The sequence below is a fragment of the Saprolegnia parasitica genome, assembly GCF_000151545.1.
Source record: "Saprolegnia parasitica CBS 223.65 unplaced genomic scaffold supercont2.3, whole genome shotgun sequence".
NCBI lineage: Eukaryota > Oomycota > Saprolegniomycetes > Saprolegniales > Saprolegniaceae > Saprolegnia > Saprolegnia parasitica.
In genome coordinates, this window is record NW_012156397.1 from 1,200,013 (window position 1) to 1,225,078 (window position 25,066).

Sequence of the window (25,066 nt, forward strand, 5' to 3'; positions counted from 1 at the left end):
CGTCGTCATGACGCTGTGGTGGGAACGCGGTGGCAGCGTCGGCTGCAGCAGGGCCGCTGGCGCGGCGGTAGGCACGGTCGTCGATCGCGTGAGCGGCGGCGCGGGCAGTATGACCTCGGCAAAGTTGTGTTTGTTGAGCTTTGGCAGCGTCCCGACAGTCTGCGACCGCGTCGGGCGGTTCACGATGAGGAGCGGGCACCCGAGCGTCGCTTGGACGTTCTCGAGCTTGCGCATGACGCGCGATGTCTTGGGCTTCGGCGCGTCCGGCGACGGCGAGCAGTAGCGCAGCGCGAGCGTCTCGCGGTGAAGGTCCGGCGCCATCCTCGTATCACCTCTTCAATAAAGTTGGCAACTGGCGTCCGGCGGCGATTTCGAGGGTAAAGGTCGAACAGCACATAAAACCATGTGGTTTAAGATCGCAACGCGGTATGGAGAACGCATCGCGCGCCCGATCCACACGTTCCGTCTGCCTCTCTAGAGCCATTCGCACAGATCGTCCCATCGACAGGTCGAGGGCGCGGGCCTCGAGGCGCACTCTCAAAGCATTTTGGTCCCAACGTCGCGGCGATGCATGTCTGTGGCGTCGGCACGGGCATGGACGGGCGCGGCCAGTCGCGTGTCGAGCGGGTGCAGTACTATCTAAGCGAATTCAGCCCACGAGACAGACCGAAACTGGTGATGGAGGCGTTTGGCACGTGGCATTCGCTCGTGCTAATAGCATTCTCTTGCAATTCTATTCTCAGGATCGCCGCAGCTGAGCCCTCGGTATTGCCCTCGCTGCAGCGCTCTCGAGCTTCTGGAGGTGCTTACTAGTAGAGCATCATCTTACCCAGAATTATTGCGAACTTACGGTTGGTTCTGTTTGATGAATACTCACTCGTGCACGTTGAAGGCGCACACCTGTCGGTTGGTGACGATTACTACGGGAGTGAGAGCGGGATCGAGGGCTGAGCGTCGAATTCTGTGATGGCTAGGGTAGCTTGGAGCTGATGGCACTGCAGCTGAATGGCAGTGCAGGTGTGCGAAAGGCTGCTGCAGAACATCATCGCCTTTCTTAGCAAGGTGGCCATGATCATCACACACTAATACACTATTTGTTTAAGGTTTGGCGGACTCTATTTAACTCTAGTCGAGATATACTGTGATGACGCACCTCGAAGTTCACTGTTGCCCCAAGATGCAACTACGTAGCCGAGTCGTCGCCGAGTCCAAGCACGTTGTGCGCACCGTGCGCTCGCCGCGGTTCGCGAGCTCCAAGCGCGGAAGTGAGGCTGCGCTGAAGCGTGAGCCTAGCACCAGCGCGACCAAGGTGCACGTCAAGCGCGAGCCGCTGATCAAAGCGGAGCCCGAACTGCCAACGACGCCCAAGACGCCAACGACGCGGTCCAAGCGCAAGGCCAAGGTCGAGCAATGCTAGCAGACGACAATATCCCTCTTGAGAAGCTTGGGATTCATGACGAGGTGGCCAAGCCGCCCGACGGCGATGTCAAGGTCAAGAAGCAGAAGGCCGAGCCCGCGAACTGGGAGCAAGTGTGGGATGGCATCACGTTCATGCGTGCAGAGCGCACTGCAGCTGTCGACAATCAAGGCTGCGAGGTACTTTCTTCCATGTTATCCTCAACTGAAGTGCCTTGTCTCGACTAGTCGTTCAACGACCCATCGCTGGCACCACCACTTCGCCGCTTTCATGTGCTCGTGGCGTCCATGCTAAGCAGCCAAACCAAAGACCCGGTCACGGCTGCCGCCATGGAGCGCCTCAAGAAGCATGGTACCAAGTCTACTCCGACCACCGACGACGCAACATGCATCCGTAGGGCTCACGGTGGCCAACATCCTTGCGACAGACCGCAACGAACTCGCACAGATCTTGCGCCCCGTGGGCTTCTTCAACAACAAGGCCACGTACCTCCACAAGACTTGTAAGCGCAGCGAAACGCATCAAAGCCGATACAAATCTCTCCTTAGGTGCCATTCTGCAGGAAAAATACGCCTCGGATATACCGCCAACGTTTGACGAGCTCATGGCGCTGCCGGGCGTCGGGCCCAAGATGGCCCACTTGACCATGTCGGCGGCCTGGGAAAAGTCCGCGATGAAATTGGCTCTCTTGAGGTTGACTTATGGTGTTAGGACTGTTGGTATCTGCGTGGACGTGCACGTGCACCGCATCTCGAACCGCCTCGGGTGGGTCAAAACCTGGAACAAGCAAAACCCCAAGAGCCAGGACCCAGAGAAGACGCGCAAGGTCATCATCGATCCAACGAGTGCACATTGACATCGCCGCTGTAGGAGCTCGAAGACTGGCTACCGTACGAGAAATGGAACCCCGTCAACGCGCTGCTCGTCGGGTTTGGCCAAGAGGTCTGTCATCCATTGAACCCGCGCTGCGACGTCTGCACCGTCGCGCACTTGTGCCCCTCGGCGTTCAAAAAAGCTTCGCCTTGAGATACTGGTTGATACGTTGATAGTACAAAATCTTTCAAGAGGTAAAAGGGTAGAGGTTAAATACAGACCGCAGCAAAGACCGCGGCGACCGCGAGAGACGCGCCGGTTTGGACACGCCCTGTCGTAATCGCAGCCTTAGTGTTGGCGAGTTCCTGGGCCTCGGGACTGAGGGCAAAACAGATGACGCACGGCTTGATGGTCTGGCGCATGAGCGTCGAGATCTGCTCGAGCGAGAGGTACCGCGTCTGGATGCCGTTGATCGACTTGAGCTCGAAAAACGAGTTGACGCCAGCGCGCTCGAGGACGCCGTTGGCGGGCACGGCCTTGACGAGCGGCGGTGGCGGCGGCGCAATGAACTCGAGCGACTGCGTGCGGCCAGCTTCGTGGCCAATCTTGAGCTCGCGCATCGCGAAATCAAAGTTGCGCTCCCACACGGATTGACCGTTGACGCTGAGAAGAATGTAACCTGGCGCCACGTCGTGTTCCTTGCGCGACGTGCGCTTGACGACCACCTTGCGAGTCGCCTGCTCGATGCCAAACGTAATGCCCACGGAGCCTTCGCGCCACAGGATCATGATGGGATTCAGCTCCTTGAGGCGCGGGCGCTGCAGCTCGAGGCCAAGCGGCTCGCCGCACCAGTTGTACTCGACGTGCGTCGGGTCGTCACCGTCGCCGAGGAAGAACGTCGAGCAGTTGGCTTCACGCCGGGGTGCCGGCGCGACCGGGGCACCCTCGAGCTCTGGCGAGTTGGAGCGCGAGAGTGGCATGCGCGGGGAAGTGATCGGAGACGTCGCCATGCTCAAGGAGATAAGTGTAGCGATCGGGCAACCGTGTTTTTGAAAATAGAACGTGGGCGACGGCGCTGACCAACGAGTGCGGGCCCTACCAAATACAATCGAACGTTGCGGTGCGATTGATTTGTTCTTTCTATTTCGTCTTATCAACCCTGCCGTTTGTATTAACATTAAAATATATATTTATATTGTGCTAGGTGCGGCCATTTTGCGTAATGGGGGGGTCCCTTCGGTGGCCCATTCGGCGTGAGTAACTCGGTGCTCTTGAAGAAAGGCGGCAAGTGGCGTGGCACGAGAAACGAGCACTCGAGATGCACGTCTCCGTTAGTGTCTCCGTTGCAGTGTCGACAGAATTGCGTCATACCTTATTAGAATGCAGACAGACATGCAGCGTGCGTGTGGAACGACCGGCGGCGATTCCGAGCTTGTTGCTACATAGTATGTTGCTCACTGGCAGCATCGACCAGTTTCTCGCCACCTCCAAAGATACAGCGAGGTGTCGGCGACGAGATGATGGGCAATGCAATCGCGACACGCAGCAAGGTCCTTTTGTGATCTGGCGCGGAAGGAAGTCGAACGAGTGCGATGGTTTCATCGCCGGCGGCGGAGGCGTGTGCTGGACGCACGTTCGATTTGGTCTGTTGTGTTGGCGGCGGCGTGTGAGACAGCCATCGCGTGGTCCGTATTGCGTCGAAAGATTCGGAGCTATTGGATTGGCGGTTGCGACTTTGTTCGACGATTATATTGGTTGTAAGGCTGCATTGCGTCCTCGTGATTGGCTATCACTTGATACTTTACGCTGGACGTGCGCCACAAGCGTTGTGCCGGCACAAGATGCATTGTCTGCGCCGATACGGTAGTGTAATCGATGCCAGCGGTATCTACTTGAGTGCGTCGACGACAGGGAGCCGATTGCGTGAGTCTACCACGTCGATGCGGCGCAGAGTCGTGTTCCACGAGGCGAGTGGCGTCTGCGTTGCGGCGGCCACAACGACGACCCAGTCCTTCTCGATCGCCAAGGCTTGGACGTCGTTGAAGACTGGCCCGATGGCTCCCGCGAGCATCGTGAGTGCCAAGAGGATATGGGCGGCAGCCCAAGTACACGCCAAACCATGGTCTCAGGCCTCGGCAGTCCGAACGTACGGCGACGAGACTAGCAGAAGGGATGCGAGGGACGCGGTGCTGAAGACGACGCAAGTGTTTTCGATAGCGATGGAGCGCGCGAGCACGGACAGGCGGTTGGTCGCATCGAGCCAGCGACCGATGCGTGGGAGCGCCACCAGACCCACCACGTAGACAACCTAGAACGTCGTTGCGTCCTCGTCCGGATGGACGAGTAGCTTTCATACAAGGGAAAAGAGAGCACTTGGAAGCAGCGTGTCCTTGTAAATCTCCATAAAGAGAAGTGGGATCGCAAATTGCCACATGCGGTCTCCCTAGCACCACAAGACAATACATGCATACAAGCAGGTCCGGATTAGTTGTTGGGCGTACCCACGCAGAAAAAATGCGACCAACGTACAAGCATGCGCGCAGGCGGCGTGCCACGTTGCGGCCCGTGGCGTCCGTCAAGCGTGATCTGCGCCGTGTTCAAGTCTGCAAGATAATGCCAAGACGCGCACCCGAGAAGCGGCGACGTTTCTGTCGCAAATGCACTCGCCTCTTGGTACCCGATCCAGAGGTAATACGCAATCAGCCCCACGGTTGTCACACCCACGATGCCCATTGGCACGACGACCGCAGTCGGGACGAGGCTCATGGCCGGGGCGGCTAGGCACACTGGCGACGAGGCTTGATGTCATGCAGCAAGCGCATGCAGCTTACCGAGGCTGCCCGCTAGCAGCATGAGGCCAATCGCACCGACGGCGAGACTCGCTTGACCGCTCGACATGCCCGTTTCGACGCTATGAGGCCGACGTGGTCCTGAAACGGCTCGCGTGCTGCCACGTATGGTATCCGGATAAGGTTGCCATCACTTGAGCAGATCCAGGCAAGGACACCATCTTGCAGTCGTACAGACTCTGTAGCAAGTAGAGGTCTTGAGAGCCTTTGTCTGTACCTGCACTGTCCTTAGTGATACCAAGGACCTGTTAAGGTGAACTGCTGCAAGTCCTTACAGTATCTACGTGCTAATCAACGTGTAGAAGGCACAGAAACAACTTGCCTGGGAAGAGGAAGAAGACATATATCAACACGCTCCATTATGAAAATATCCAAAACAAAAAGCTCAGGTGGAGAGAGCGTCGAGGCGGGCGTCGGTGCGGGTGCGCTTGTGCTTGCGATGGAGACGGTAGTAGGTCCAGTCGCGGCAGAACGTGCACATGTACGTGCCTGCCAAGAGCACCGTGTTGGTGGCCGAGGTCAGCGCATTGGGCTGGAAGAGCGCGCACTCGTCGCAGCACGGCTCGGGCCCACGCTTGCGCATGTTGAACGGATGCTCGTCTGTGAAGCTGACCATGACAACCTTCTTGGTGGTCGCGGCCAAGGGATGGGAAACATCGTCGTCGTCTTCATCAAGGAGGTCGTCTGGAGCTGCGTCCGTCGACGCAGCTGGCGCGACGCTACCAGAGGCTTCGTGTTGCGCTCGGAAGTCGGCGAGTTTGGGCATTGGCGGTGGGACCTCTCCGGCCGCAATCGCCTTCTTTCGCGCCCGACTAGGAAAAGACATGAGAAAACCACTCGGTTTGATCGCAAGGACATCGTACATAGCTCGCTGGTATGCGTTTTTGTACGCCAAATTCGGCATGCGCCACGACTTGTCCAGGCGAACGTCCTTGTTCTTCTGGTTGTATTCCTTCTTCTTCACCAGCATTTGCGCGCGGTTCTTCTCGTAGTACGCCTTGTTCTTGGCCGCAATCTTGTCCTTGTTCGCAGCCGTGTACTTCTTGCCCTTGGCCGCCATCTTGTCCTTGTTGGCATCGTAGTGCGCCTTCTTGCGGATGCGCTCTTTTTCTGCGTTGGCAGCGTAGTACGCCTTGTTCTTGGCCGCAATCTTCTCCTTGTTGGCAGCAGCGTACTTCTTTTGGCGGATGCGCTTCTGCGCCTTCTTGACGTCGTCCGGCACTGCCATGGCTTCTTGTAGAATGCCAGCACGAGCCCATTTTGTGCCACGAGCCCGTTGGATTCAATTTTCAGATCCGGATGATTCTGAGCTGGCAGGCTGTGCGCAGCGCATTATCCGGACCGAGCAAACGCCCGTTGCTCCACAAAACGACGGCTACATTCTCCACGCCCCACTCTCTTTGCTACTGTGAACTAGCCCACGCGGTAGCGCAGGTAGCGCCCTTTAAAAGCGTACACTGCTAGGAGTACCCGTATGATGGAAATCGACAGCGTTCTTCTAGTCAATTGAGCGCTATAGCACTCCATCTCTGCTGTGTAGAATAGCTGAAGCTTTTATTTATATGGACAGTGATGCGCTGTTGTCATGACAAAATTGTTTGGTCAGGTTGGCGCGAACCTCCAAGACATCGCCGATCCAAGGTCGGTCAGCACAAACTCTAGCCGGTTTAATCGCACTAACCGACTACAGCTAACCTTTTGATAAAAAGACGGTTATCAACCGCTTGTAAGCAATCGAATTTTGACACGAAGCTGCGCCGATGGCTCCGTGCGGCTGCTGCTCCACGACGATGGCCGACTATGTGCTCTATGCGCTCGCTCTGGCCGCACTCTGGCTGATCTACGGCGGCTTTATCCGCTCGCTTCCTGCGGCGGCGCCTCGCCACCCGCGCAAGGTGGCCTTCCTGCACCCCGACCTCGGGATTGGCGGCGCCGAAAACCTCATCGTGAACGCCGCCGTCGCGCTGCAGTCCAAGGGCTACGTCGTGCACCTCTTTACAGCGCACCACGACAAGGGCCATTGCTTTGAGGAGACGCGTGGCGACGGCCCACTCGCGCGCTTCGTCGTGGTGTACGGCGACTGGCTGCCGCGGACGATCCTCGGGCGCATGTACGCAGCATGCGCGTTTGTACGCATGCTGTACATCACGCTGCGCCTGGCGCTGCAGCAGTGGGACGCAGACGTCTTCATCGTCGACCAGGTCGCACTGCCCGTGCCGTTTCTGCGCGCGTTCTTGGGACGTCCCGTGTACTTTTACGGCCACTACCCCGACAAGCTCCTCTGCACGGATCGGTCGTCGCCACTCAAGCAGCTGTACCGGTGGCCGCTCGACAAGCTCGAGGAAGTCACGACCTGTATACGACATGCGCGCTCTCGTCTTCGTCTCATGTTCCTCGGTAGATGCGGCCGACACGATCGTCGTCAACAGCAAGTTTACGGCGTCGGTCTTCCAAGGCGCGTTCCCGACATTGGCGTCGCGCCAGCTAAGCATTCTGTACCCGCCCGTCAACCTCGCTGACTTTGCCTCCGTGCCGCCGTCCCCAAAAAACGATGCGCAATTACAGTCGCTGCTGGCCCACCCGTGTCTCTTTGTGTCGCTCAACCGGTTTGAGCGCAAGAAGAACATCGCGCTCGCATTGGAGGCGCTTGTGGCGCTTCGCAGTCGCGTCGCTGCCACCACCTTTGCATCCGTGCACCTCGTGATCGCCGGCGGCTACGACCCGCTCAACGTTGAAAACGCCGAGCATCTCCGCGAACTGCAGGCGCACGTGGCGACGCACGACTTGGCGTCGCACGTGACCTTTTTAACGTCGATCGCCAACGTGACAAAGCTCCAATTGCTCTTTCAAGCGCGCGCGATCCTGTATACGCCGAGCTTGGAGCACTTTGGCATCGTGCCCGTCGAAGCGATGGCCTGCGGGACGCCGGTCGTCGCCACCAACACGGGCGGGCCGCTCGAGTCGATCGTGCACGGCGTCACGGGCTTTCACTGCGCACCGAATGGCGAGGCGTGGGGTGCCGTGCTCGCGACGCTGGTCGAAGATGCGAACGGTCTATGCGCGAGGCTCGGAGCCGCGGGGAAGCAGCGGGCGACAGACCTCTTCTCGCTCGACGCGTTTGCCGAGACATTGGACCGCGACATGCAAGCGCTCGCCGGCAAGTCCAAGACCAACTAAGCGTGTAGTATCAAAGAGTCGTATTTGCTTGGCGTGCAAATTGAGAAAGACGCTGTCTGCCAATCGACGCATGCTGGTTCAAACCAAAAGCTCGTGGGGTGGTGTTCATACTATCATCTTATTGGATGGCACAGAGGCCGCAGAAATGACACGCTCGCGTCGACGCCGTCGGGTGCGCCGACTCGTCTTCCTTGCACTGCGCCACGTATTTTTGCAGCATGGGCGCGTTCTCATAGTAGTGCTTGCTCTCGAAGCGCACCTCCTTGATGCGGTCCGAGTTCATGAGCTCCTGCACGGGCACCGTGCCATAGTCCTTGTAGCGCTCCTGCACGAAACACACAAGAATAAATAGAGCGATCAAAAGGATGCAGGGAGGACCTTGGGGTTGACGGGCGGCAGCTTGAGGTACGTGCAGATCGAGTTGCACCGGTGCGAGTGCAGAAATTTCTGAAACCCGAGCGCGCCGAGGTTGCCTTTCCCAAAGTCGTGGCCGTTGAGCGTGTGAATCTACGTTGCTGTCCGCCTTGATATCTTGATACAAAGAAGCGTACCTGCGGGTCCGTGTACCGGTCGCCAACGCCTTGAATGTCGACGGCGAGGAGCTCGTGGTTGGACACTTCGTACGTAAAATGAGAAAAGGCCTGCGGCGTGTTGCGCTCTTCGTCGCTGACGCTGCCAAAATTGTTGTTGTGCTTGCGGTACTCGCCGGGGATGTAGCGCTCAACCGCGCAGAGCGCGCCGCTCCTACGCGAGTTGCCACGTCACGAGCATCCGAGTGCACGGGACACGCACCGCTGCTTGAGCTCGAGCACCCACGCTTCGATGAACGCGACGCGCTTGGGCGGTTTGTACTCGTTGTACATCTCGGCGTAGTGGGCGCAGTGGGCTTGGAGCTCAATGTCGCGAAAGTACGTCTCTGGGTCCTCGTCCGGGTCGATCGCGACCTTGGCGACATACGTGGTCGCGGCCTCGGTGATGTCTTGGAGATGGTACACGAGCCGCAAACTGCCCTTTGCGAACGGCGTCTCGTCCAGCACGATGGTCACCTAGAGAATGTTGAGGATCTTCAGCAACTTTGAGCGAGACGGAAGCTCTACCTTGGAGGTTTCCCATTGCCGCGTCGTATAGTTGAACATGTGTCGAATTGCGTCCTCGGGAACGAGGCCGCCAAAGTTGGGCGGGTGCGCAACGATGAGCGGGAGGCCCGCGCCGGGCTGCAGCGCGCCCCGGCCGCCTATCCGGCGCGGGTACGTGAGCTCGTCGATGATGGCTTTCTTCCGCCGCTGGAACTCGTCTTCGTCAATGAAGCCTTGGTCGCGCAGCACCGAGAGCGTTGCAATGCGCGACACGACACTGTTCTCGTCGCTCGACGCCGTCGGTGCAATCTCGGTCGGCGTGACCGTCGACCACACCATGGTCTCGTCGATCGACCGCTGGTGCGTGCGCAGCAGCGTCGCCGGGAGGCTGGGCATCTCGTCGACGGCGGCGGCCTCGCCCGCGTCCTGCACGGGCGCGCCAATGTCGGCGGGGAACGTGTTCATCTTCATGGCCTGGTTCTCGGCTGTGCGCTGGCCCGAGATGCTGTACATGTGGGCGCTCGAGCTTCGCAGGCGGTTCAACGCTCCCTTCTCCATCGCCCGCTTCTCTGCGGTACGTGTACTACGCACCCGTCGTCTTGCTGTCGCTAGCCAGCTTGCCCTAGGGCAGCAAGATACTTGATGCTTCGAACTTCGCCTCGAAGCGCACTCCGGCATACAAACGCCAAGAGCCACCCTTTCTGGCACCAATCATAGACAGCAACAAGGCACTAATTGCACGCAACCCGGCGCAGCCGCCACCGCCATTGCTACAAATTGCGCAGCTGCGGTGCGGCGGGATGACGCACCCGTGTCGACGTGGACGATGTCCTCACACAGTCAAGATGAAGACATGTGGCGGAGAGGGATTTGATGGGAAATCCTGAAGATGGGCGCACCATGAAAGGCGGTGTTTGAGCTGGGCGAAGTGACTAGAGTGCATTTGCTCTGGTCGTAGAATAGTCACATGACACTTGTCTATGGCTAAGGCATGTACGGGCAACCTCACAATCCTGCGATGGAAAAGCTGTCGAGTGCGTTTGTGGCACGCGACCTCGACCGCTTGTGGACAGCAGGTGCCGAGTTGCGTGTTTTATATATCACTTTTTGATGCCGATTCCTCGCACCTCTTTTTGGCAATTTGAGCCACGACACGTTCGATTGATGGTTCGACGGCCTTTCCATTGCGAGCAAGCTCTTCGCAGATCCGGCGATGGCGTCAGGGCCCAAAGACAGGCCAGTGCGCACTGTCTGCACGATGCACGATGGCGTCAACGACACCGCCGTGAACGAGCACGTACACTAGTAGAATCTACTAGGGTCTACTCCTTCTAGTTACAGCCCACTGGGTATAGCCTGCATGATGCTGCAGGCACCTTGCTGCGGAACTCTATTTTGTCGCTTGAAGTTCAATCGCAGCTGCGCAAAGCGCGAAGCTCATGGCAGCTGCTGGGCCTGGCTCGGACCCTTGATCTGTAAATTATAGATCAAGGGTACGTACATCTATTATAGACTATAATAGATGTACTAGTACATATCTATTCAGACAGGGATGCGAAGGCTCGGCGCCGCCATCTCTTTCAACGTGTTGCATCAACCCCCTTTTGAGCGCGCTCCTTATTGTGTGTCGTGACATGAGTCGACAAGACCGAAAAGATCTCAATGACCCTTGGCTCTAGGATCTAGTTGGTGTGCTAGAAACAGAATACGGTCGTGATCGCGGCGTGTGCCGATTTTAAGACCATACAAACACCAAGGTATTTGAAAGTGCAATGTGATTGGCTGTGCACAATCAAGACGCCAACAAGGACGATGGCCGGCGCGGAGAAGCAAAATGCCAACCCGACCGTGTACGCGAGCGCGACGGAGCGCCGGGTCGAGAAGGTGACGGACGAAGAGAGCGCCGACCCGTTTGATGCGCTCGAAGTCTTTGGTTCGTCGCAGCCTCGGGTGCGCAGGGCTCTGACGATGCCATCGTAGAGATTCTGCGCCACCTCAACGACCCCGAGCACCCGCTGACGCTCGAGCAGCTCAAGGTCATGACGCTCGACAACATCTTGGTGGACAATGCGACGAGCCGCGTCAAGGTCCAGTTCACGCCCACCATCCCGCACTGCAGGTTACACGAGCCCTCTTGGTTGATTCATCCATGCCAACCGTCGATGCGCCTGTAGCATGGCCACGCTCATTGGCCTTTGCATTCGCGTCAAGCTTTTGCGCTCGTTGCCAAAGCGCTTCAAGGTCGACATTCGCATCACGCCGGGGACGCACATCACCGAAGATGCCAGTACGTGTCGTATCTTATGGATGCCATTCTTATTCCTGCTTTCTAGTCAACAAGCAGCTCAACGACAAGGAGCGCGTCGCGGCCGCGCTCGAGAACGCTCATTTGCTCAACGTGGTCAACAAGTGCATCGCCAACACCGATCTTTAAGCTCTGAATCCTATTGCATGCGACGAGTTTATCGTGGAGGCAGTAGTAGCATGTCGGGCCGGCTCATCGCCCAGATTAGCCGCCAACCGATACCAACGGCTCGCCCAAAATGGCACGAACAGCGGTGGCGCCAAAATTAGCTTTTGTGAGGCGACATACAAAACTGGTTGGAACTCGCCATTTACGAACGCGCCAAAAGGCCCCAAGATGCCCCTATCCCACACGACGACCCGCGACGAGTCCGAGAACTGGATTGTGGTCAACCCCCAGTACCAGTTGGTCGTGCATCCGTACCGCCGCCGCTACGTGCCTGTTGGCATCCTTGGCGGAATCACGGACGAGAGCATTGGGACGATTTTGGGGTACCTCGATGGCGCGGCACTTGCCGCTGTCGGCCAAGTGTGTCGCCAGCTTCGCGTCGCGGCGAGCGACGACGCGCACTGGCTCAGCAACTGCAGGACCGATGGGGCATCGACCCGAGTCAATTGGCCCAGTTGCAGACGTCCGTCACGGGCAAAGACCTCTATCAATTTGCACGCCAGAGCCTTCGACGGTACGACGCGGCCTTCTACGAGGTTGCTATATGCTAACTGTTTTTGTAGACTGACAAAAGCCACTGTGGAAGAGCAATGCATGCATGCAACGCAGCGAATGTGGTGCTTGCCCAAGCACGCGATGACGTCCATTGCCTACAACCGCGCCATGTTCCAGAGTCCACTTGTCTCATGCACGATGCCGAAACCCGTTTAAAGTCAATATCCAAGTTAGTCGCAATATTGTTGTCTTCAGGAGCGCACGAAGCGAGGGACTACGCAGGAAGCGCGGCCATGCAGCTGACGAGCGCTTGGTTCTTGTCGACGTCACGCGAAGCACCGACGACATCGTTGTCGAGCCGGTGGGTGCGGTACAGGGCACGCTTGGCCTTGGCGCTGAGTCGTTTCTTTTGGCGATGCCGAGGCGCCTCGACGATCTTTGGGTCTTCCGGAGACCGTTTTTCACCTTCGATTGCAGTGCGTGGTCCGGCACTTGGAGCAGTCGCCGTATCATCCTCAACCTTGCCGACAAACGATCGGTAATGGGCACTCGAGACGATCGACTGGTGGAGCGAGCTCGGTTCCATCTCCTGCAGTGTCGAGCTACTGCCGTACGGAGGAAGGCGGAAGGCGTGGAGGTGTCGGTACTTTTCGTTCGAGTAGTTGGTCCCGTTCTCGTGGTAGAAGCGCGTCATGTACTCGCAGTGGAGGTGAGCGACGGTGAGGTAGGCACGGGCCTTCTCCTGGAGCGCCGGCGCCTTCGGATCGATACGGACCTTCTTGTCTTTGGTCTTGGTCGCCTGGACGAGCTGCAGGGACAGGTCGATGCGCCCGTACGTGTGGTGCGTGATGCTCCGGCGCAGGTCGGGCAAGGACATGGCCCGTCGACGGCGTGGGTGGTCTCGAGAGACGGCCCGCGCGACGCGGTAGATGGTATGCGTCTCGCTCTCGAGGGGAAGGCCCCAAAGGACGTCCTGCGTCACCGAGTTTACGTAGCAGGGCATGTTGGACGCGCTGTCGTGGTAGAGGACCCAAGGAAGTCTGCGCAGGAGGGTAGGAAGAGGGGAACGAGGGATGAGCCCATCAAAGAGAGGCATGAAGATGGGCCAGTTACCCCTGCATGCTGTCGTCGTCTTCCGCGACCGCCATGGCCTGCGCTTCCCGCGTCGTCGCCATGCTCCCTCGGTTCCTCGGCTCGAAAATAATTGTGAAACCTTTCCAGATGGTCAAAGGTACTTAAGTGAAGGATACGAAACCCCCAGTAAAGTATTCCATCTTCACCGCGCTGGTACAATTGTACGCGATCGTGAAGACACACATTTCAGGGCGACAACCGTGATGGAACGCTCCAACTTAACATTATCAGCATCGCACTTCGACAGCAGTGTAGCCCTTACTCCATCTAGCAAAATGCTAAAGAAACCTTGCCATTGACTTGCCTTGCTATTTAGCACAAGCGCGTCGGCTCGATGCAACCCAACGATTTCGTTCTGTACTAGACACTACATATTATGTAGTATCTAGTGCAACCCAACGAGCCGACACCCTCGTGCTAAATAGCAGGGCAAGACAACGGCAAGGTTTCTTTAGCTCCCGTACGGGTATTATAGCCTATAATGCCGAGTTCATTGATGTGGACACGGGTTCAACAACTGTCCGCCGACAGTTGAGACAAGCGACAAGACCTGTTGGACACGATTCGTGTTCTCGGTTTGATGCTTTTCGAGCAGTGAATCAATCATTTCTTCTTTGTCCGCGCCGATCAATCACACCCATGGGTGCATGCATGTCAGACGAAGATTTGCGTCCCGTCGAGCTCATGCCGCCATTTACGCCCATCACGGCCATCGATTCCAAGTTTGTCTTGGCTGACCCCGTGCGCCTCAAGATCCGCCACCGTCACAACGTGGACGTTGGCGAGTTTATCATCCGAGACGAGGTCACGGGCGCGCCGTACTTTATCATTGACGACAAATTCTGGTCTTTACACGACCGCAAATTCCTTCGGGATGCGACCGGGGCCGAAGTTGCAACGATCGAGTCGCGAACTTTCACGGAGGGACGCAGGGACGTGCTGCGAACCAACGGGCACGGTGAGGCCACGAGCTTTTTACTCGCTTCGACGCGACCACTTTCTTTGGCAACGCCGAGGTCAAGTGCGAATTTCAGGACGTCGTCACGAAGAAGCGCCGCGTCTTTGCGGCCACGGGTGGCGCCGGATCGTCGGTCGTCCTCTACTGCAATGGCCGGCCGATTGCAAAGTGGCTCAAGGATTGGTCGTTCAGTGACGGCGGCTACGTTTTCTTGGACGTCTCGCCCGGCGTGGACTTGGCGCTCATTGTGCTTTTGTGTACTGCTATTATTGACGCATCGGATGAGTAGCGATCTCACGAAGTTGTACATTGTGTCGTTCAAATACATATATTATGTGTCTAAGACTTTGGGCCATAAACTTGTTTGGCTCTGCGCGTTGTCGCGTGACTACAGGCTGTGCAGAAATTTGCGTTGGACACTGCCTGAGAACACTCGCGTCGAGATGCCAATAACGTTAGCACCTAGTCGACGCGTGCTAAATGGGGCGTTGGACCAGGCGTAGGACACGTACCGCGACCACGGCTTTGGCCACCGACAGGGGCTGGTCGTCATTTTCGAAATTCCAGTGTCGACAACGGTATCCGATATGGGCGCGTGTCTGTCGGACGAACCCATCCCTACACCGCTCCTCGTTGCGCCGCTTTCGCCCATCACGGCCGTCGACCCGAGATTCGTCCTCAAGACACCAGTGCGCCTGCACGCTCGCTATGACTGGTCCAGCGAGGGACCTTTTCGCATCAAGGACGTTGCGACCGGTGTGCCCTACTTCGTTGTCGACGGTGCGCTTGGGCCGTGCCACAACCGGAAGACGCTGCGCGACGCCAACGGCGTCAAAGTCGCAGTGATGGACGAGCCGTGGACATCGGGCGGACGCCGTGACGTGTCGCGCATCAACGGCAGCGGCGAGGCGTCCCTTGTCTTTAGCTTTGACACGACGTTCTTCTTGGTTTGTACAGACGTCCGATGCGAATTCGTCGACTTGGTGACCAAGCAGCGTCATGAGCTGACGGGATCGGGCAGCGTCGGGTCTTGGGACATGGTCTTTCGCTGCGACGGCCACGTGATCGCGACATTCGAGAAGGACGCGACACTGAGTGACAAGTATTTCCTGCACATTGCGGCAGGCGTCGACTTGGCGCTCATTGTTCTTTTGTGCGTTGGCGCGCAAGAGGCATCAGAGACGATGTTTTCGTAATTATAACGTTCGTGGATGCATTTCAACAACAAAAATACAGACTTTGGCAGACAATTTCTGATTCGTTGCATTTCCTCTACCGGTATCAGACAGCTTGCCTTATCTTATTCGTGTGGACGCTCTAAAACACCATCAATACTTTAAAGGCATGCCACGTATGCATGCCCGCCTGCCCCGCAACTATATTTCATTGGCACACAAAATATGTTCCGGGTCTACGTAGCGTAGTACTGACTTCGTTATCGCTAGCAATAAAGGTACGTTCAAGCGTGCGGCTGAATTTCGAGTTTGATTATAGTGTTGTTGCCGAGACTCTGAGTTCCGACTTGTGGACAGTAGACAGGCCACGTTGGACACAGCTGTTTGTGACAGACACCAACGTGTGACTCGACGCAACCAACACGAACAGCAATATACACTTTGTGAAAGGCTCACTTTTCAATTTGAAGTTTTTAACAACAAGAACAACAACATGGGTGCTTGCATGTCGGACGAAAACGTTATCGCGACGCCGCTCGTCGTACCACCGACGCCCATCACGGCCGTGGACCCCAAGTTTGTCTTGAAGTGCCCGATGCGCCTCAACATCCGCCACAACGACTGGGTCAACTCGGGCGAGTTCCGTGTCAAGGACGTCGCAACGGGCGTCCCATACTTTTTGGTCGACGGCGCGTTCTGGTCGTTCCACAACCGCAAGCTGCTCCGCGATGCTTACGGCACCGAAGTGGCAACGATGGAAGAGCGCTCGTTCTCGCTCGGTCATCGCGACGTGCTGCGAACCAACGGCCGTGGTGAGGCCACGTCGCACATTTTTGGTTTTGACGTGACCAACTTTTTTGGCTGTACGGACCTCACGTGCGAATTCGTCGACTTGGTGACCAAGCAGCGTCATGTGCTGACGGCCTCGGGGAGCGTCGGGTCCTGGAACATGGTCTTCCGCTGCGATGGTCATGCGATTGCAAAGTTTGAAAGCGACTGGACTCTGAGTGGCGACAAGTACATTGTGGACATTGCACCCGGTGTCGATTTGGCGCTTATTGTGCTCTTGTGCGTCGGGGTGCAAGAGGCCTCCGAATAGGCTTGATATGTTTCATGCTTGCATATATATTCCAATCCTCTTATCAAATATAATCTATTTGAACTCTCCAAGATACAATTGAAAGCATTCAAAGCGCCCAGAGTATACTAAAGGCATTGGCTCGTGACGTGGCAAAACCACGGAGCAGCATGAAACGCAAATCATCCCACGGCCAGCGTCCCACGGCCCTTTCTTATAGAATGGATGGTCTGGTATACTAAAGGGTTTGTGCAGAAGTAAGCTACGAGGCTCGCCCACAGCCAACGAAGTGGCTAAGGGCTGCCAACCACCAAGAGCGTGAGCCTAACGTTAGTCCAGTGTACAAACGCAAACGTATCGACTCGATAGAGCATCCCTTCTTTTGTCCTCGTATTGATTCCAGCGGGTGCAATGCTATATTATGAAGCCGATTTCATTGACATGGACACGAGTTCAACAAGTGTCTCTTGCCGACGTATACAGCCACGACGAGGGGTGCACGCGTAGCAGGGACGAGCTGCGCGTTGAAATTGAAAGGATTTTTTTCACGCCCGAGCGAATCTTGAAAGTGTCTACTGTTTGCATGCGGTCTCAAGGCGACTATATTCGAAAGCTAGTATGTGTTTCGACAACTAAGTGTGTAAGTGGGGTAGGGGTACGAACAGACGAGCCCCCGAAAGAGTATTTCGTGGACGCGAGGTGCCAGGACGAAGAGATCAACCGCGACTCATTCGCTGCCGGACCAGAGATTGCTTGTCAGAGTGGCTCGTGGCGATACCTTGCACCAAGCGTCAATAAATGGTTTATTGACGCTTCCTTGCATTCTTGGGTCAGCCCCCTGCCCGCTCACGCGTTTCCGCCATTATTGTTGTGGACGCCACACCGTTTGTGATTAAAGGCGGTGTTTTCACAGTCGCACTCGCGGTGGATAGTCATCTCCTACTGCAATACGATGTGGAACCACTGCGGCATGTTGAACCGTATTTGGGCGGCAGTGTGACAACTCAGACTTTAACCTACAGTGTACACGAGCAAGTGGACAAGACCAGTTGGACAGGATGCCTGTGCATCTTTCGAGTGAATCCATTTCTAGTTTGCGCACGTCGATCCGTCATCCCCATGGGTGCTTGCATGTCGGAGCACAAAGACGTGCGGCCCATAGCACTCTTGCCTCCCAAAACACCCATCACGGCCATCGACCCCAAGTTCGTCTTGGCCCAGCCCGTGCGCCTCAGGATCCGCCACCGTCCAGACGCTGGCGAGTGCATCATCCGAGACGAGCTCACGGGCGCACCGTACTTTATCATGGACCCTACTTTCTGGTCGATGCACGACCGCAAGCTCCTGCGCGACGCGACCGGCGCCGAAGTTGCAGCGATCGAGTCGCGAACGTTTACGCCTGGACGCAGCGACGTGCTACGAACCAATGGTCACGGCAAGGCGACATCGTTTCTACTTCGCTTTGACGTCTCTGTGGCCTTGGGCAATGTCGAGGTCAAGTGCGAATTTCAAGACGTCGTCACGAAGATGCGCCGCGTCTTTGCGGCCACGGGTGGCGCCGGATCGTCGGTCGTTCTCTACTCCAATGGCCGGCCGATTGCTAAGTGGCTCAAGGATTGGTCGTTCAGTGACGGCGGCTACGTTTTCTTGGACGTGTCGCCCGGCGTCGACTTGGCGCTCATTGTGCTTTTGTGCACGTCCATGGTCAAAGCTTCCGAGAAGTGGGCATTTCGGTGACTTTATCATCACCCACACAAAGAATATTTACGCAATTATATAGCCCATAAACAGACCCATAAATGTCATTTTCCACCCTACTACGTAGCGTAGCTGCAACACGTATCGCCGATACGTGTTGCTCGTTGCGGTGGCAGGTGATAGGTGATAGTAAAATGACGTGGCAGAACGACAACGCACGCATATCATCTCATGAACAAAGAACGTTATCGTAGCCAAGCACACAAGGCAGTCGTTCGTATCTTGATGGATTCGTTGAAATTACGCCTTCTTGATATCTATTGGAAAAATACGAGTAAGGGCCGCGGGCCATTCGCGCGTTTCGACCTACCAAAGCTGTACGAAAAGCGGAGGTGCTCCGCGCCTTCCGAGTCGACAAACTACAGTAGGCATTTGACAACTGGAACGGACGAGCAAATGCCACATCGGACTACCTTGCACTCGGCTCGGTACTTGCCGCGATAGAAGAGCCCGGACGGCGCCTCAGACCACTCGTGGCGCGGAAAGCAAAAGTCGTACCCTGTTGACTGCGGCGCGTACGAGCCAAGGACAACGTCCTCTTTTGCAGACAAAAGGTGCTTGCGGACCTTGTTCTGGAACCGGAGACCGCTCACAATGTTGTGGTTGACCCGAAACCGGATCGCGAATTTATACTTCGCCCCTTCTTCCATGACAAATGGCGTCGCCTCGAGGTGCGCGAGCCCACTTGCCGTGTCGCATCGGTGGCTAATCTCTTGTCGACCGTCTTCAAAGATCACCTATCGCCCAACGTCAGCAGCAACAACCAAGATGACCCAACCGCGCGAGAACCTTGAACTCCTCGACGACGACACCACGCGTGTCGTTGACGTCTACTCATGCAACGTCATAGGTATATAATCAACGATATCTTCGTACCGCCGAGATCGCCCGTAGCCGCGGCGCCAAGCAACGTCGCCTTGTAGCGCTGGAGACTCGGGTCGTCGACGTCTTGCTGCAGTAGCGCGTCCACGGTCGCCAACGCTCGGTCGCTGATCTACGCAGCTGCATCATAGCCTAGTACGACGATACGAGGGGTCGGTACCGCGTAAGAGGTCGCGGGCACGTCTGCTTCGGGCGTCTCGGGCTCGACCTTTTCCGCGCTGCTCGCCATGCCAATCCTCCAAAACTGACACGACGCTTCGTGTCACATAATCAGGCTATTTTCACGCAACCAGGTTGACTTGAACGAGCGTGCAGTAGTATTTTGTCTGCTTGAATTCTTTCCCCAAGTCATACGCGAAGACTTTAAGGAAGTCAACGTGCTGTACGTGCCGCCCATGGAGCGGACGATGGATAAGACAGTGTCATGATGTGTCAAGACGATGCTCGCGGCCGGTTTGGCAGTCGGCGGCGGCTCGTGGGACGTCGCTCAAGACGGGTAGTCGTGCGTGGCGCGGCCGTTGCTTGGTTACGTTGCTCGATGAGGTCGGTGAGAAGAGCGTAGGTCCAAGCTCGTGGCGTGGATCGACGGCGTGTACCGCGCCGACTTGAGCGTGGGCAGCAAGCAAAGTGCGTGGGTTTAGACTCTGCCGCCTGTCTTTTCGCTAAGTCCTCCGGCGGCGTATCTTATTCGTTTCTAGAGGTTTTGCATTTTGCGATGGAGCAGACGCTGTTCCAGGAGAAGGCCGTGTGGGTCTACCAGATCCCGGTGCTCACGGGCGACCCGCGCGCGGACGCCTGGGACATTGAGAAGCCATTGCTTACGGCGTCGCTCAAGGTGCTGCAGACCAACGACGACTGCAGCATCCAGCTCTTCGAGCCCGCGGTCGGCGACAACCCGCCGGTCCTCTTTGCCCAGTGCCCCGTGGACATTGACGCCGAGCGCAGCCTCACCGTCTTTGTGCAGTACTGCGTCGACTCGTCGCGCTACTTTGTGCTCCGCGCGGTCGACCACGCCAGCAAGCGCAATGCGTTCATCGGCGTTGGCTTTCCCGAGCGGTCGGCGGCCTTTAACTTTCGCGCAGCGCTCGAAGACTTTGGCCGGTACAAGCAGCGGCTACTGGTCATCGCATCGAATGCAACAAAGGAGACCAAGGACCTCAGTCTCCCGGAAGGCGCGACGATCCGCGTCCAGATTGGCGGCAAGACGCAAGTGTCGACGACGCCCAAGGAGCCCAAGGCGCCTGTGGACCTCTCGGCCATCAAGTTTGCGCCGCCGCCAGCGTACAACCCGAGCGCCGTCGCGGACGACGAGTGGGGCGAGTTTACGTCGGGGTAATACTGCGCATTCGAATGGATTGCATAATCATCATCACGCACTGTTGTTGTTCTGCGGTATCTTTCGTTGCGGATGGCCGAGCGTATCCAGGTCGGCGTCCGGTGTCGACCGCCTCCCGGCAACAACGCGCTGCACGACGCCTCGTATGCGCTGGAGCTCGAGCCCAATGCGATCCACATCGTGCCCGCCCACAGCCGCCATGTCGGCCAGCGCTCGTTTGCGTTCGACCACGTCTGGGCGCCGGGGACGTCCCAGGCGCAAGTGTACGACCAAGCGGTCGCGCCGCTTGTCGCTCACTTGGTACGATACAAGACTGTCGCTATAGTGGTAAGACAAGCAAGCGCGTGTAGCTCGGAGGCCGGTCTGGGGCCGTGCTCGCCTACGGTCAAACGGGCACGGGCAAGTCGTATACGATGGGCTTTCTCGAGGCGTCGTCGGCGCCGGAGCTCGGGATCATTCCCCGCGTCTTCGAGCACCTCTTTGCTGCGCTCGCGCCGACGATGCACAAAGTGCACATGTCGTTTTGCCAGATTTACATGGAGACGGTCCATGTACGTCGACGTCCAAATAGGGAGGTCGTGCGACCCTGTCGTGGTTGTAGGATCTGCTCGTCCCGCTGGCGTCGTCGCTGGCGGATTTGCCCGTACGCGAGCGAGACAGTGCATTCTACGTCGATGGCTTGGAAGTCCACGCCGTCACGTCACTGCAGGACGCCGTACGTGGCATCCGACGCGTTGACTCCTTGGGCACGATCGTTGTTTTTGGGTGTAGCGCAGCCTCGTGCACGTGGCGATGGCCAATCGCGCGCTCGCCGCGACGGGCCGCAACGCCACGTCATCGCGGAGTCATTCGCTGCTGACGATCTCCGTGTCGACGACGTCTTGGACGGCGCAGCTCGTGCTCGTCGACCTCGCCGGCTCGGAGCGCAGTCTTCCGGGTCTTGGCTTTGCACATGACGCGACCAAAGCCCGGCTACTGGAAGCGAAGAGTATCAATTCGTCTCTCTCAGCGCTCGGCAACGTCATGTCGTCGCTCGCGAGCGCGACGCGGGCCTCGTACCGTGACTCGAAGTTGACAAAGCTCCTCAAAGGCGTGCTGCGAGCCGGAAGTACAGTGGTCTTGGCGACGGTCGACGGCGCGGCGGCCAACCTCGCCGAGACGCTCTCGACGCTCAAATTTGCAGCGCGCTGTCGCCACGTGACCCTGCCCAAGCGCCTCAGTATTGAGTCCAGTAGCGTGCATAAGAAAGCAGCAGCCATGCAGACCGTCGCCACACAGACCGAGGCGCTGACCGACGTCGATGTCCTCCGCGACGCCTTTCAGAAGAAAGAAATCGAGCTCCATGTCTCTCTATTCGCGCACCTTGCTCGATATCTCATGAGAACGTTGTGTAGATGCTCTACCAGGAGCAGCTGTACAAGCTGCGAAGAGCACTGGAGCGGCTCAGTGCGCGACCGGACGACAAGGCGGTGGCAGCGTGGTCGGTCCTGGGCGATCGGACGAGTACCTTGGCACGTCACGACGACGACGGCGACGATGTCCTTTCCGGTGCAGTCTTGCGTGCTCGCTGGTTTGCTCATGGGTGCGTCTAGTCTCTACCGAGGACGGCGACGAAGCGTTCAACCAAGTCGAGCTGTAGCCAGAGTTGTAGCCTCTTGTTGTACATAATATAGCAGTGCTGGAACACAGTTGTGTGTCCGTAGACGCTCTACGCGTGCTGTCGGAAACCACGTGCGCCGCCATCGCATTCTGTGCTATTATTGGGCACTCGACTGTAGTGTGCCCTTGTCTTGCGCGGTGGCAGCTGGTGCAGTGCCAAGGAGGCTGTCGCCTGCTCGACGATCGCCATGCGAGTTGCGTGTTTTTAAATAGGATTTTGTTGGGAGAGTTTTTGGCCTGTCGATGCACGACGATGTCTCCGAGACGTTCGATGGGCCGGCGTCTGGACGGCGCTATAAACGCCGCCGACCACTTTAGGCCTTTCCAGCGCTGCGGAAAGAGAAAGCCGTGGAGGCGCCAGCTTCCTCGCTGCTTCAAGGAAGAAGCGGCACCTCGGACTTGGTTTTGATCACTGACCGAGCGCGTAGGTATCGTCGGCAAAACTGCGCAGCGGAATAGTGTTGCTGCTTGCAGACATATCTCTTTGCATTCTGAGTGCTCTGAGTGTTGAAGCAAGAGATGGTAGAGAGGGTAGAGATGGTTGTACCCGTGTCGCTGCCAGCGGCGATTTCCTTGGATCCCGACTGTGAGCCAATCACGAGCAACTTCACAAATGAACCAGCCAATGGCCTGGCCCCATTTCGCATATCCTTCCTAGCAACCGCGTGCATGGTCTGCCGCCACTTGGGTGCTGGCCACAACCGCAATTGCACAACGTCGCGCAGGCCATGTCGATGTTGCGCCTCGAGCTCAGCGCCAAGCAGGTGCTTCTGATGCTCTGCGTCATCAACTTTTTGAACTTCTTCGACCGCGGTCTCATCCCGGGCGCCCCGATCGAGTTTCAAGCGTTCGTGCAATCGGCCCACAACGTGTCGTCAAGCCACGTGAGCGTCTACATTGGGCTGCTCCAGACGTCGTTCATCGGGTCGCTCTCTATCTTCGTGTGCGTCTTTGGCTACCTCTCGCGCACGCAGCGCCCGTTCTTCCTGACGGCGCTCGGCCTCTCGGTGTGGCTTCTAGCACTCGTCTGCTGCGCACTCGCCAAGCCGCTCAACAGTTTTTACGTGCTCCTTGTCGGCCGCCTCGTCTCTGGCATCGGCGAAGCGTCGTTCCAGGCCACAGCGCCGGCGTTCATTGACGCGTTCGCACCGCCCACCAAGCGAACGTTGTGGCTCGGCGCCTTCTTTGCGCTCGTCGCCGTCGGCGAGGCGGTCGGCTTCTCGGTGAGTGCACTTCTGGCCGCCAGTGTCGGATGGGATGTCGGGTACTACCTCACGGCGATCCTCGCCCTCCCACTTGTCCACGCCTGCTACCATTTCGTGCCCCACGAGCTCAACAAGCCGACCCTGTCGCCAGAATGCGCGCCGAATGAGGATGCGCTCTTGCCGTCGGCGACGACATCGTACTGGCGCACGACGTGGCAAGTGCTCTGCAACCCGATCTTTGCGACCGCGACGCTTGGTTGGGCGGCGTATGCGTTCACGATCGGTGGTCTCTCGACGTTTGCGCCGGCGCTCTTCATCGGGCTCGGTGTCCTCGACGTCTCGGTCGCCTCGATCGCCATGGGTGGCATCGTCGTCGTCTCCAGCCTCACGGGCGCGCTCCTCGGCGGCTACCTCCTCGACCGCAGCTGCCGCGACCACGAAGACGACCGCCACTTTCGACTGCGAAAAGCTTCGCTGCAGATGCTCGGCTCGATGAGCCTCGGCGTGGCCCTTCTCTTTCTCTCCATGTGCGCGCTGGACGGACCGCCGATTGTCGTGCTGGCGCTCATCCTGCTGGGGCTCATGTGCGTGCTCATGTCCCAAGCGCCGCTCACGACTGTCGTGCTCCTCAGCGTCAAGTGGAGCCAACGCAGCTACGCCGTCGGGCTCAACACGCTGCTCATGCACCTCCTCGGCGATGTCCCTGCGGTCGTCATCCTTGGCGCGCTCAAAGATCGCTGGGCACCACACTGCGGTAGCGTCGTGGACATTAACGGATCCGACGTGCTCGACCCGAACTGCCATTTGGACGCGACCGGTCTCCGCGCGACCCTTGCATTTGCCTACGGCTGGCTACTGTGGGCCGTCCTCTTTTGGGGCGCGACGTACTACTTGGCGCGCGCCCGCACGACGAGTACGGACGTCGAGATCGATGGCGACATGATGACCATGCCCCAAACGCCAACGTACAACGACTGCTGAGTCGTCCTCGTCGATCGCATAGGCAAGCGTAGCCATTGTAAAACAAGTAGTTAGGTTTGTATCATTATTGTTGGCGTGTGCTCGAGCCTCCGCCCGATCGTTTTGCTCAACGGCATCCGCAAAGCCGTCTCTGTGATGGTGCTCAAGCGGATCCAGCCGAAGCTCGACAAGCAGATTGGCGCGTATCAGAGCGGCTTTCGCCCTGGACGCAGCACGGCCGACGTCGTTTGGTCGCACAAGTGGCGCATCGCCCGCATCCGCCAGTACGAAGAGCAGTTCTCTATCCTAGGTATCGACTTTTCACGCGCGTTCGACACGATCGACCGCGCGAAGCTCCTCGCGGTGCTTCGAGGCTTTCTCGACGATGATGAAGTGCGCCTGGTTCGCATGCTGCTCACGACCACGACGCTCCGGCTGCGCATCGACGGCAAGTCGCACAGCCCGTTCGATTTCGTAACCCAACATCGGCACGCCACAAGGCGACTCGTTGTCGCCGGCGCTGTTCATTGTGTATCTCGACGCCGCGCTCAAGGACCTCGCGCAGACGCTCGGCGAGGAGGACAACCTACTCGCCCACACGGTCGCCTACGCCGACGACTC

At 57.7% G+C, this 25,066-nt stretch overlaps 16 protein-coding genes across 16 annotated transcripts in view; 10 read left to right on the forward strand and 6 right to left on the reverse strand.

The window, feature by feature from the left end:
* Nucleotides 1-114: 114 nt before the first annotated feature.
* On the reverse strand, nucleotides 115-321 carry SPRG_01560 (hypothetical protein; the record flags this gene model as incomplete). The annotated part of the gene is made up of 1 exon (XM_012339766.1): nucleotides 115-321. A coding segment is annotated over one exon (207 nt), but the record flags the coding sequence as incomplete, so codon positions are not given.
* An 827-nt stretch (nucleotides 322-1,148) lies between these two features.
* SPRG_01561 (hypothetical protein) lies at nucleotides 1,149-2,561 on the forward strand. Its single transcript, XM_012339767.1, has 6 exons — nucleotides 1,149-1,596; nucleotides 1,645-1,768; nucleotides 1,815-1,919; nucleotides 1,966-2,083; nucleotides 2,129-2,243; nucleotides 2,288-2,561. The coding sequence occupies exons 1-6, from the start codon at nucleotides 1,411-1,413 to the stop codon at nucleotides 2,441-2,443; spliced, it is 804 nt and encodes a 267-aa protein (XP_012195157.1). The 5' UTR covers nucleotides 1,149-1,410; the 3' UTR covers nucleotides 2,444-2,561.
* Nucleotides 2,438-3,274, reverse strand: SPRG_01562 (hypothetical protein). The gene has a single exon (XM_012339768.1). It carries the CDS (start codon nucleotides 3,238-3,240, stop codon nucleotides 2,500-2,502), a length of 741 nt encoding a protein of 246 aa, XP_012195158.1. The 5' UTR covers nucleotides 3,241-3,274; the 3' UTR covers nucleotides 2,438-2,499.
* A 1,081-nt stretch (nucleotides 3,275-4,355) lies between these two features.
* On the reverse strand, nucleotides 4,356-5,128 carry SPRG_01563 (hypothetical protein; the record flags this gene model as incomplete). The annotated part of the gene is made up of 5 exons (XM_012339769.1): nucleotides 4,356-4,538; nucleotides 4,587-4,673; nucleotides 4,732-4,816; nucleotides 4,860-5,007; nucleotides 5,062-5,128. The coding sequence occupies 5 exons, from the start codon at nucleotides 5,126-5,128 to the stop codon at nucleotides 4,356-4,358; spliced, it is 570 nt and encodes a 189-aa protein (XP_012195159.1).
* Nucleotides 5,129-6,821: 1,693 nt separating this feature from the next.
* Nucleotides 6,822-8,291, forward strand: SPRG_01564 (hypothetical protein). The gene is made up of 2 exons (XM_012339770.1): nucleotides 6,822-7,434; nucleotides 7,481-8,291. The coding sequence occupies exons 1-2, from the start codon at nucleotides 6,840-6,842 to the stop codon at nucleotides 8,254-8,256; spliced, it is 1,371 nt and encodes a 456-aa protein (XP_012195160.1). The 5' UTR covers nucleotides 6,822-6,839; the 3' UTR covers nucleotides 8,257-8,291.
* An 83-nt stretch (nucleotides 8,292-8,374) lies between these two features.
* Nucleotides 8,375-9,964, reverse strand: SPRG_01565 (hypothetical protein; the record flags this gene model as incomplete). The annotated part of the gene is made up of 5 exons (XM_012339771.1): nucleotides 9,354-9,964; nucleotides 9,049-9,302; nucleotides 8,808-9,000; nucleotides 8,635-8,763; nucleotides 8,375-8,581 (listed from the first exon to the last, which is right to left on the reverse strand). Exons 1-5 carry the CDS (start codon nucleotides 9,888-9,890, stop codon nucleotides 8,375-8,377), a joined length of 1,320 nt encoding a protein of 439 aa, XP_012195161.1. The 5' UTR covers nucleotides 9,891-9,964.
* Nucleotides 9,965-11,075: 1,111 nt separating this feature from the next.
* SPRG_01566 (hypothetical protein) lies at nucleotides 11,076-11,792 on the forward strand. The gene is made up of 4 exons (XM_012339772.1): nucleotides 11,076-11,265; nucleotides 11,313-11,451; nucleotides 11,507-11,619; nucleotides 11,666-11,792. Exons 1-4 carry the CDS (start codon nucleotides 11,145-11,147, stop codon nucleotides 11,764-11,766), a joined length of 474 nt encoding a protein of 157 aa, XP_012195162.1. The 5' UTR covers nucleotides 11,076-11,144; the 3' UTR covers nucleotides 11,767-11,792.
* Nucleotides 11,793-11,973: 181 nt separating this feature from the next.
* Nucleotides 11,974-12,516, forward strand: SPRG_01567 (hypothetical protein; the record flags this gene model as incomplete). The annotated part of the gene is made up of 3 exons (XM_012339773.1): nucleotides 11,974-12,165; nucleotides 12,216-12,319; nucleotides 12,369-12,516. The coding sequence occupies 3 exons, from the start codon at nucleotides 11,974-11,976 to the stop codon at nucleotides 12,514-12,516; spliced, it is 444 nt and encodes a 147-aa protein (XP_012195163.1).
* Nucleotides 12,517-12,523: 7 nt separating this feature from the next.
* On the reverse strand, nucleotides 12,524-13,475 carry SPRG_01568 (hypothetical protein; the record flags this gene model as incomplete). Its single annotated transcript, XM_012339774.1, has 2 exons — nucleotides 12,524-13,340; nucleotides 13,414-13,475. The coding sequence occupies 2 exons, from the start codon at nucleotides 13,473-13,475 to the stop codon at nucleotides 12,575-12,577; spliced, it is 828 nt and encodes a 275-aa protein (XP_012195164.1). The 3' UTR covers nucleotides 12,524-12,574.
* Nucleotides 13,476-14,085: 610 nt separating this feature from the next.
* Nucleotides 14,086-15,588, forward strand: SPRG_01569 (hypothetical protein; the record flags this gene model as incomplete). Its single annotated transcript, XM_012339775.1, has 3 exons — nucleotides 14,086-14,325; nucleotides 14,406-14,639; nucleotides 14,896-15,588. 3 exons carry the CDS (start codon nucleotides 14,086-14,088, stop codon nucleotides 15,586-15,588), a joined length of 1,167 nt encoding a protein of 388 aa, XP_012195165.1.
* Nucleotides 15,589-16,072: 484 nt separating this feature from the next.
* SPRG_01570 (hypothetical protein) lies at nucleotides 16,073-16,666 on the forward strand (the record flags this gene model as incomplete). Its single annotated transcript, XM_012339776.1, has 1 exon — nucleotides 16,073-16,666. One exon carries the CDS (start codon nucleotides 16,073-16,075, stop codon nucleotides 16,664-16,666), a length of 594 nt encoding a protein of 197 aa, XP_012195166.1.
* Nucleotides 16,667-17,776: 1,110 nt separating this feature from the next.
* Nucleotides 17,777-18,382, forward strand: SPRG_01571 (hypothetical protein; the record flags this gene model as incomplete). Its single annotated transcript, XM_012339777.1, has 1 exon — nucleotides 17,777-18,382. The coding sequence occupies one exon, from the start codon at nucleotides 17,777-17,779 to the stop codon at nucleotides 18,380-18,382; it is 606 nt and encodes a 201-aa protein (XP_012195167.1).
* Nucleotides 18,383-18,544: 162 nt separating this feature from the next.
* SPRG_01572 (hypothetical protein) lies at nucleotides 18,545-19,561 on the reverse strand. The gene is made up of 6 exons (XM_012339778.1): nucleotides 19,446-19,561; nucleotides 19,280-19,397; nucleotides 19,193-19,233; nucleotides 18,817-19,140; nucleotides 18,714-18,762; nucleotides 18,545-18,660 (listed from the first exon to the last, which is right to left on the reverse strand). The coding sequence occupies exons 1-6, from the start codon at nucleotides 19,512-19,514 to the stop codon at nucleotides 18,644-18,646; spliced, it is 618 nt and encodes a 205-aa protein (XP_012195168.1). The 5' UTR covers nucleotides 19,515-19,561; the 3' UTR covers nucleotides 18,545-18,643.
* Nucleotides 19,562-19,725: 164 nt separating this feature from the next.
* On the forward strand, nucleotides 19,726-20,676 carry SPRG_01573 (hypothetical protein; the record flags this gene model as incomplete). The annotated part of the gene is made up of 3 exons (XM_012339779.1): nucleotides 19,726-19,781; nucleotides 19,848-19,912; nucleotides 19,984-20,676. The coding sequence occupies 3 exons, from the start codon at nucleotides 19,726-19,728 to the stop codon at nucleotides 20,619-20,621; spliced, it is 759 nt and encodes a 252-aa protein (XP_012195169.1). The 3' UTR covers nucleotides 20,622-20,676.
* A 17-nt stretch (nucleotides 20,677-20,693) lies between these two features.
* On the forward strand, nucleotides 20,694-22,260 carry SPRG_01574 (hypothetical protein; the record flags this gene model as incomplete). The annotated part of the gene is made up of 6 exons (XM_012339780.1): nucleotides 20,694-20,921; nucleotides 20,972-21,172; nucleotides 21,223-21,336; nucleotides 21,393-21,965; nucleotides 22,016-22,169; nucleotides 22,214-22,260. The coding sequence occupies 6 exons, from the start codon at nucleotides 20,694-20,696 to the stop codon at nucleotides 22,258-22,260; spliced, it is 1,317 nt and encodes a 438-aa protein (XP_012195170.1).
* Nucleotides 22,261-23,014: 754 nt separating this feature from the next.
* The window catches only part of SPRG_19145 (hypothetical protein), a gene marked incomplete at both ends in the record, with an annotated part of 2,361 nt that continues 309 nt past the window's right edge, over nucleotides 23,015-25,066 (forward strand). Inside the window, 2 exons of the mRNA XM_012339939.1 lie at nucleotides 23,015-24,450; nucleotides 24,553-24,909. Of these exons, the coding sequence (XP_012195329.1) occupies nucleotides 23,015-24,450; nucleotides 24,553-24,909 (1,793 nt within the window). The remainder of the gene's footprint in view (nucleotides 24,451-24,552; nucleotides 24,910-25,066) is intronic.

What these genes read in the sequence shown, in the direction of transcription:
- SPRG_01561 (XM_012339767.1), top strand. Translation starts at nt 1,411, where the DNA reads ATGCTAGCAGACGACAATATCCCTCTTGAGAAGCTTGGGATTCATGAC. An exon ending in GGAGCGCCTCAAGAAGCATG is followed by an intron (nt 1,769 to 1,814) that starts GTACCAAGTCTA and finishes ATGCATCCGTAG; the next exon opens with GGCTCACGGTGGCCAACATC. An exon ending in ATGTCGGCGGCCTGGGAAAA is followed by an intron (nt 2,084 to 2,128) that starts GTCCGCGATGAA and finishes TTATGGTGTTAG; the next exon opens with GACTGTTGGTATCTGCGTGG.
- SPRG_01562 (XM_012339768.1), bottom strand. Translation starts at nt 3,240, where the DNA reads ATGGCGACGTCTCCGATCACTTCCCCGCGCATGCCACTCTCGCGCTCC.
- SPRG_01564 (XM_012339770.1), top strand. Translation starts at nt 6,840, where the DNA reads ATGGCTCCGTGCGGCTGCTGCTCCACGACGATGGCCGACTATGTGCTC. An exon ending in GCTCGAGGAAGTCACGACCT is followed by an intron (nt 7,435 to 7,480) that starts GTATACGACATG and finishes GTTCCTCGGTAG; the next exon opens with ATGCGGCCGACACGATCGTC.
- SPRG_01566 (XM_012339772.1), top strand. Translation starts at nt 11,145, where the DNA reads ATGGCCGGCGCGGAGAAGCAAAATGCCAACCCGACCGTGTACGCGAGC. An exon ending in TGATGCGCTCGAAGTCTTTG is followed by an intron (nt 11,266 to 11,312) that starts GTTCGTCGCAGC and finishes ATGCCATCGTAG; the next exon opens with AGATTCTGCGCCACCTCAAC. An exon ending in GCACATCACCGAAGATGCCA is followed by an intron (nt 11,620 to 11,665) that starts GTACGTGTCGTA and finishes CCTGCTTTCTAG; the next exon opens with TCAACAAGCAGCTCAACGAC.
- SPRG_01572 (XM_012339778.1), bottom strand. Translation starts at nt 19,514, where the DNA reads ATGGCGAGCAGCGCGGAAAAGGTCGAGCCCGAGACGCCCGAAGCAGAC. An exon ending in TGCCCGCGACCTCTTACGCG is followed by an intron (nt 19,398 to 19,445) that starts GTACCGACCCCT and finishes GCAGCTGCGTAG; the next exon opens with ATCAGCGACCGAGCGTTGGC. An exon ending in GGCTACGGGCGATCTCGGCG is followed by an intron (nt 19,234 to 19,279) that starts GTACGAAGATAT and finishes TTGCATGAGTAG; the next exon opens with ACGTCAACGACACGCGTGGT.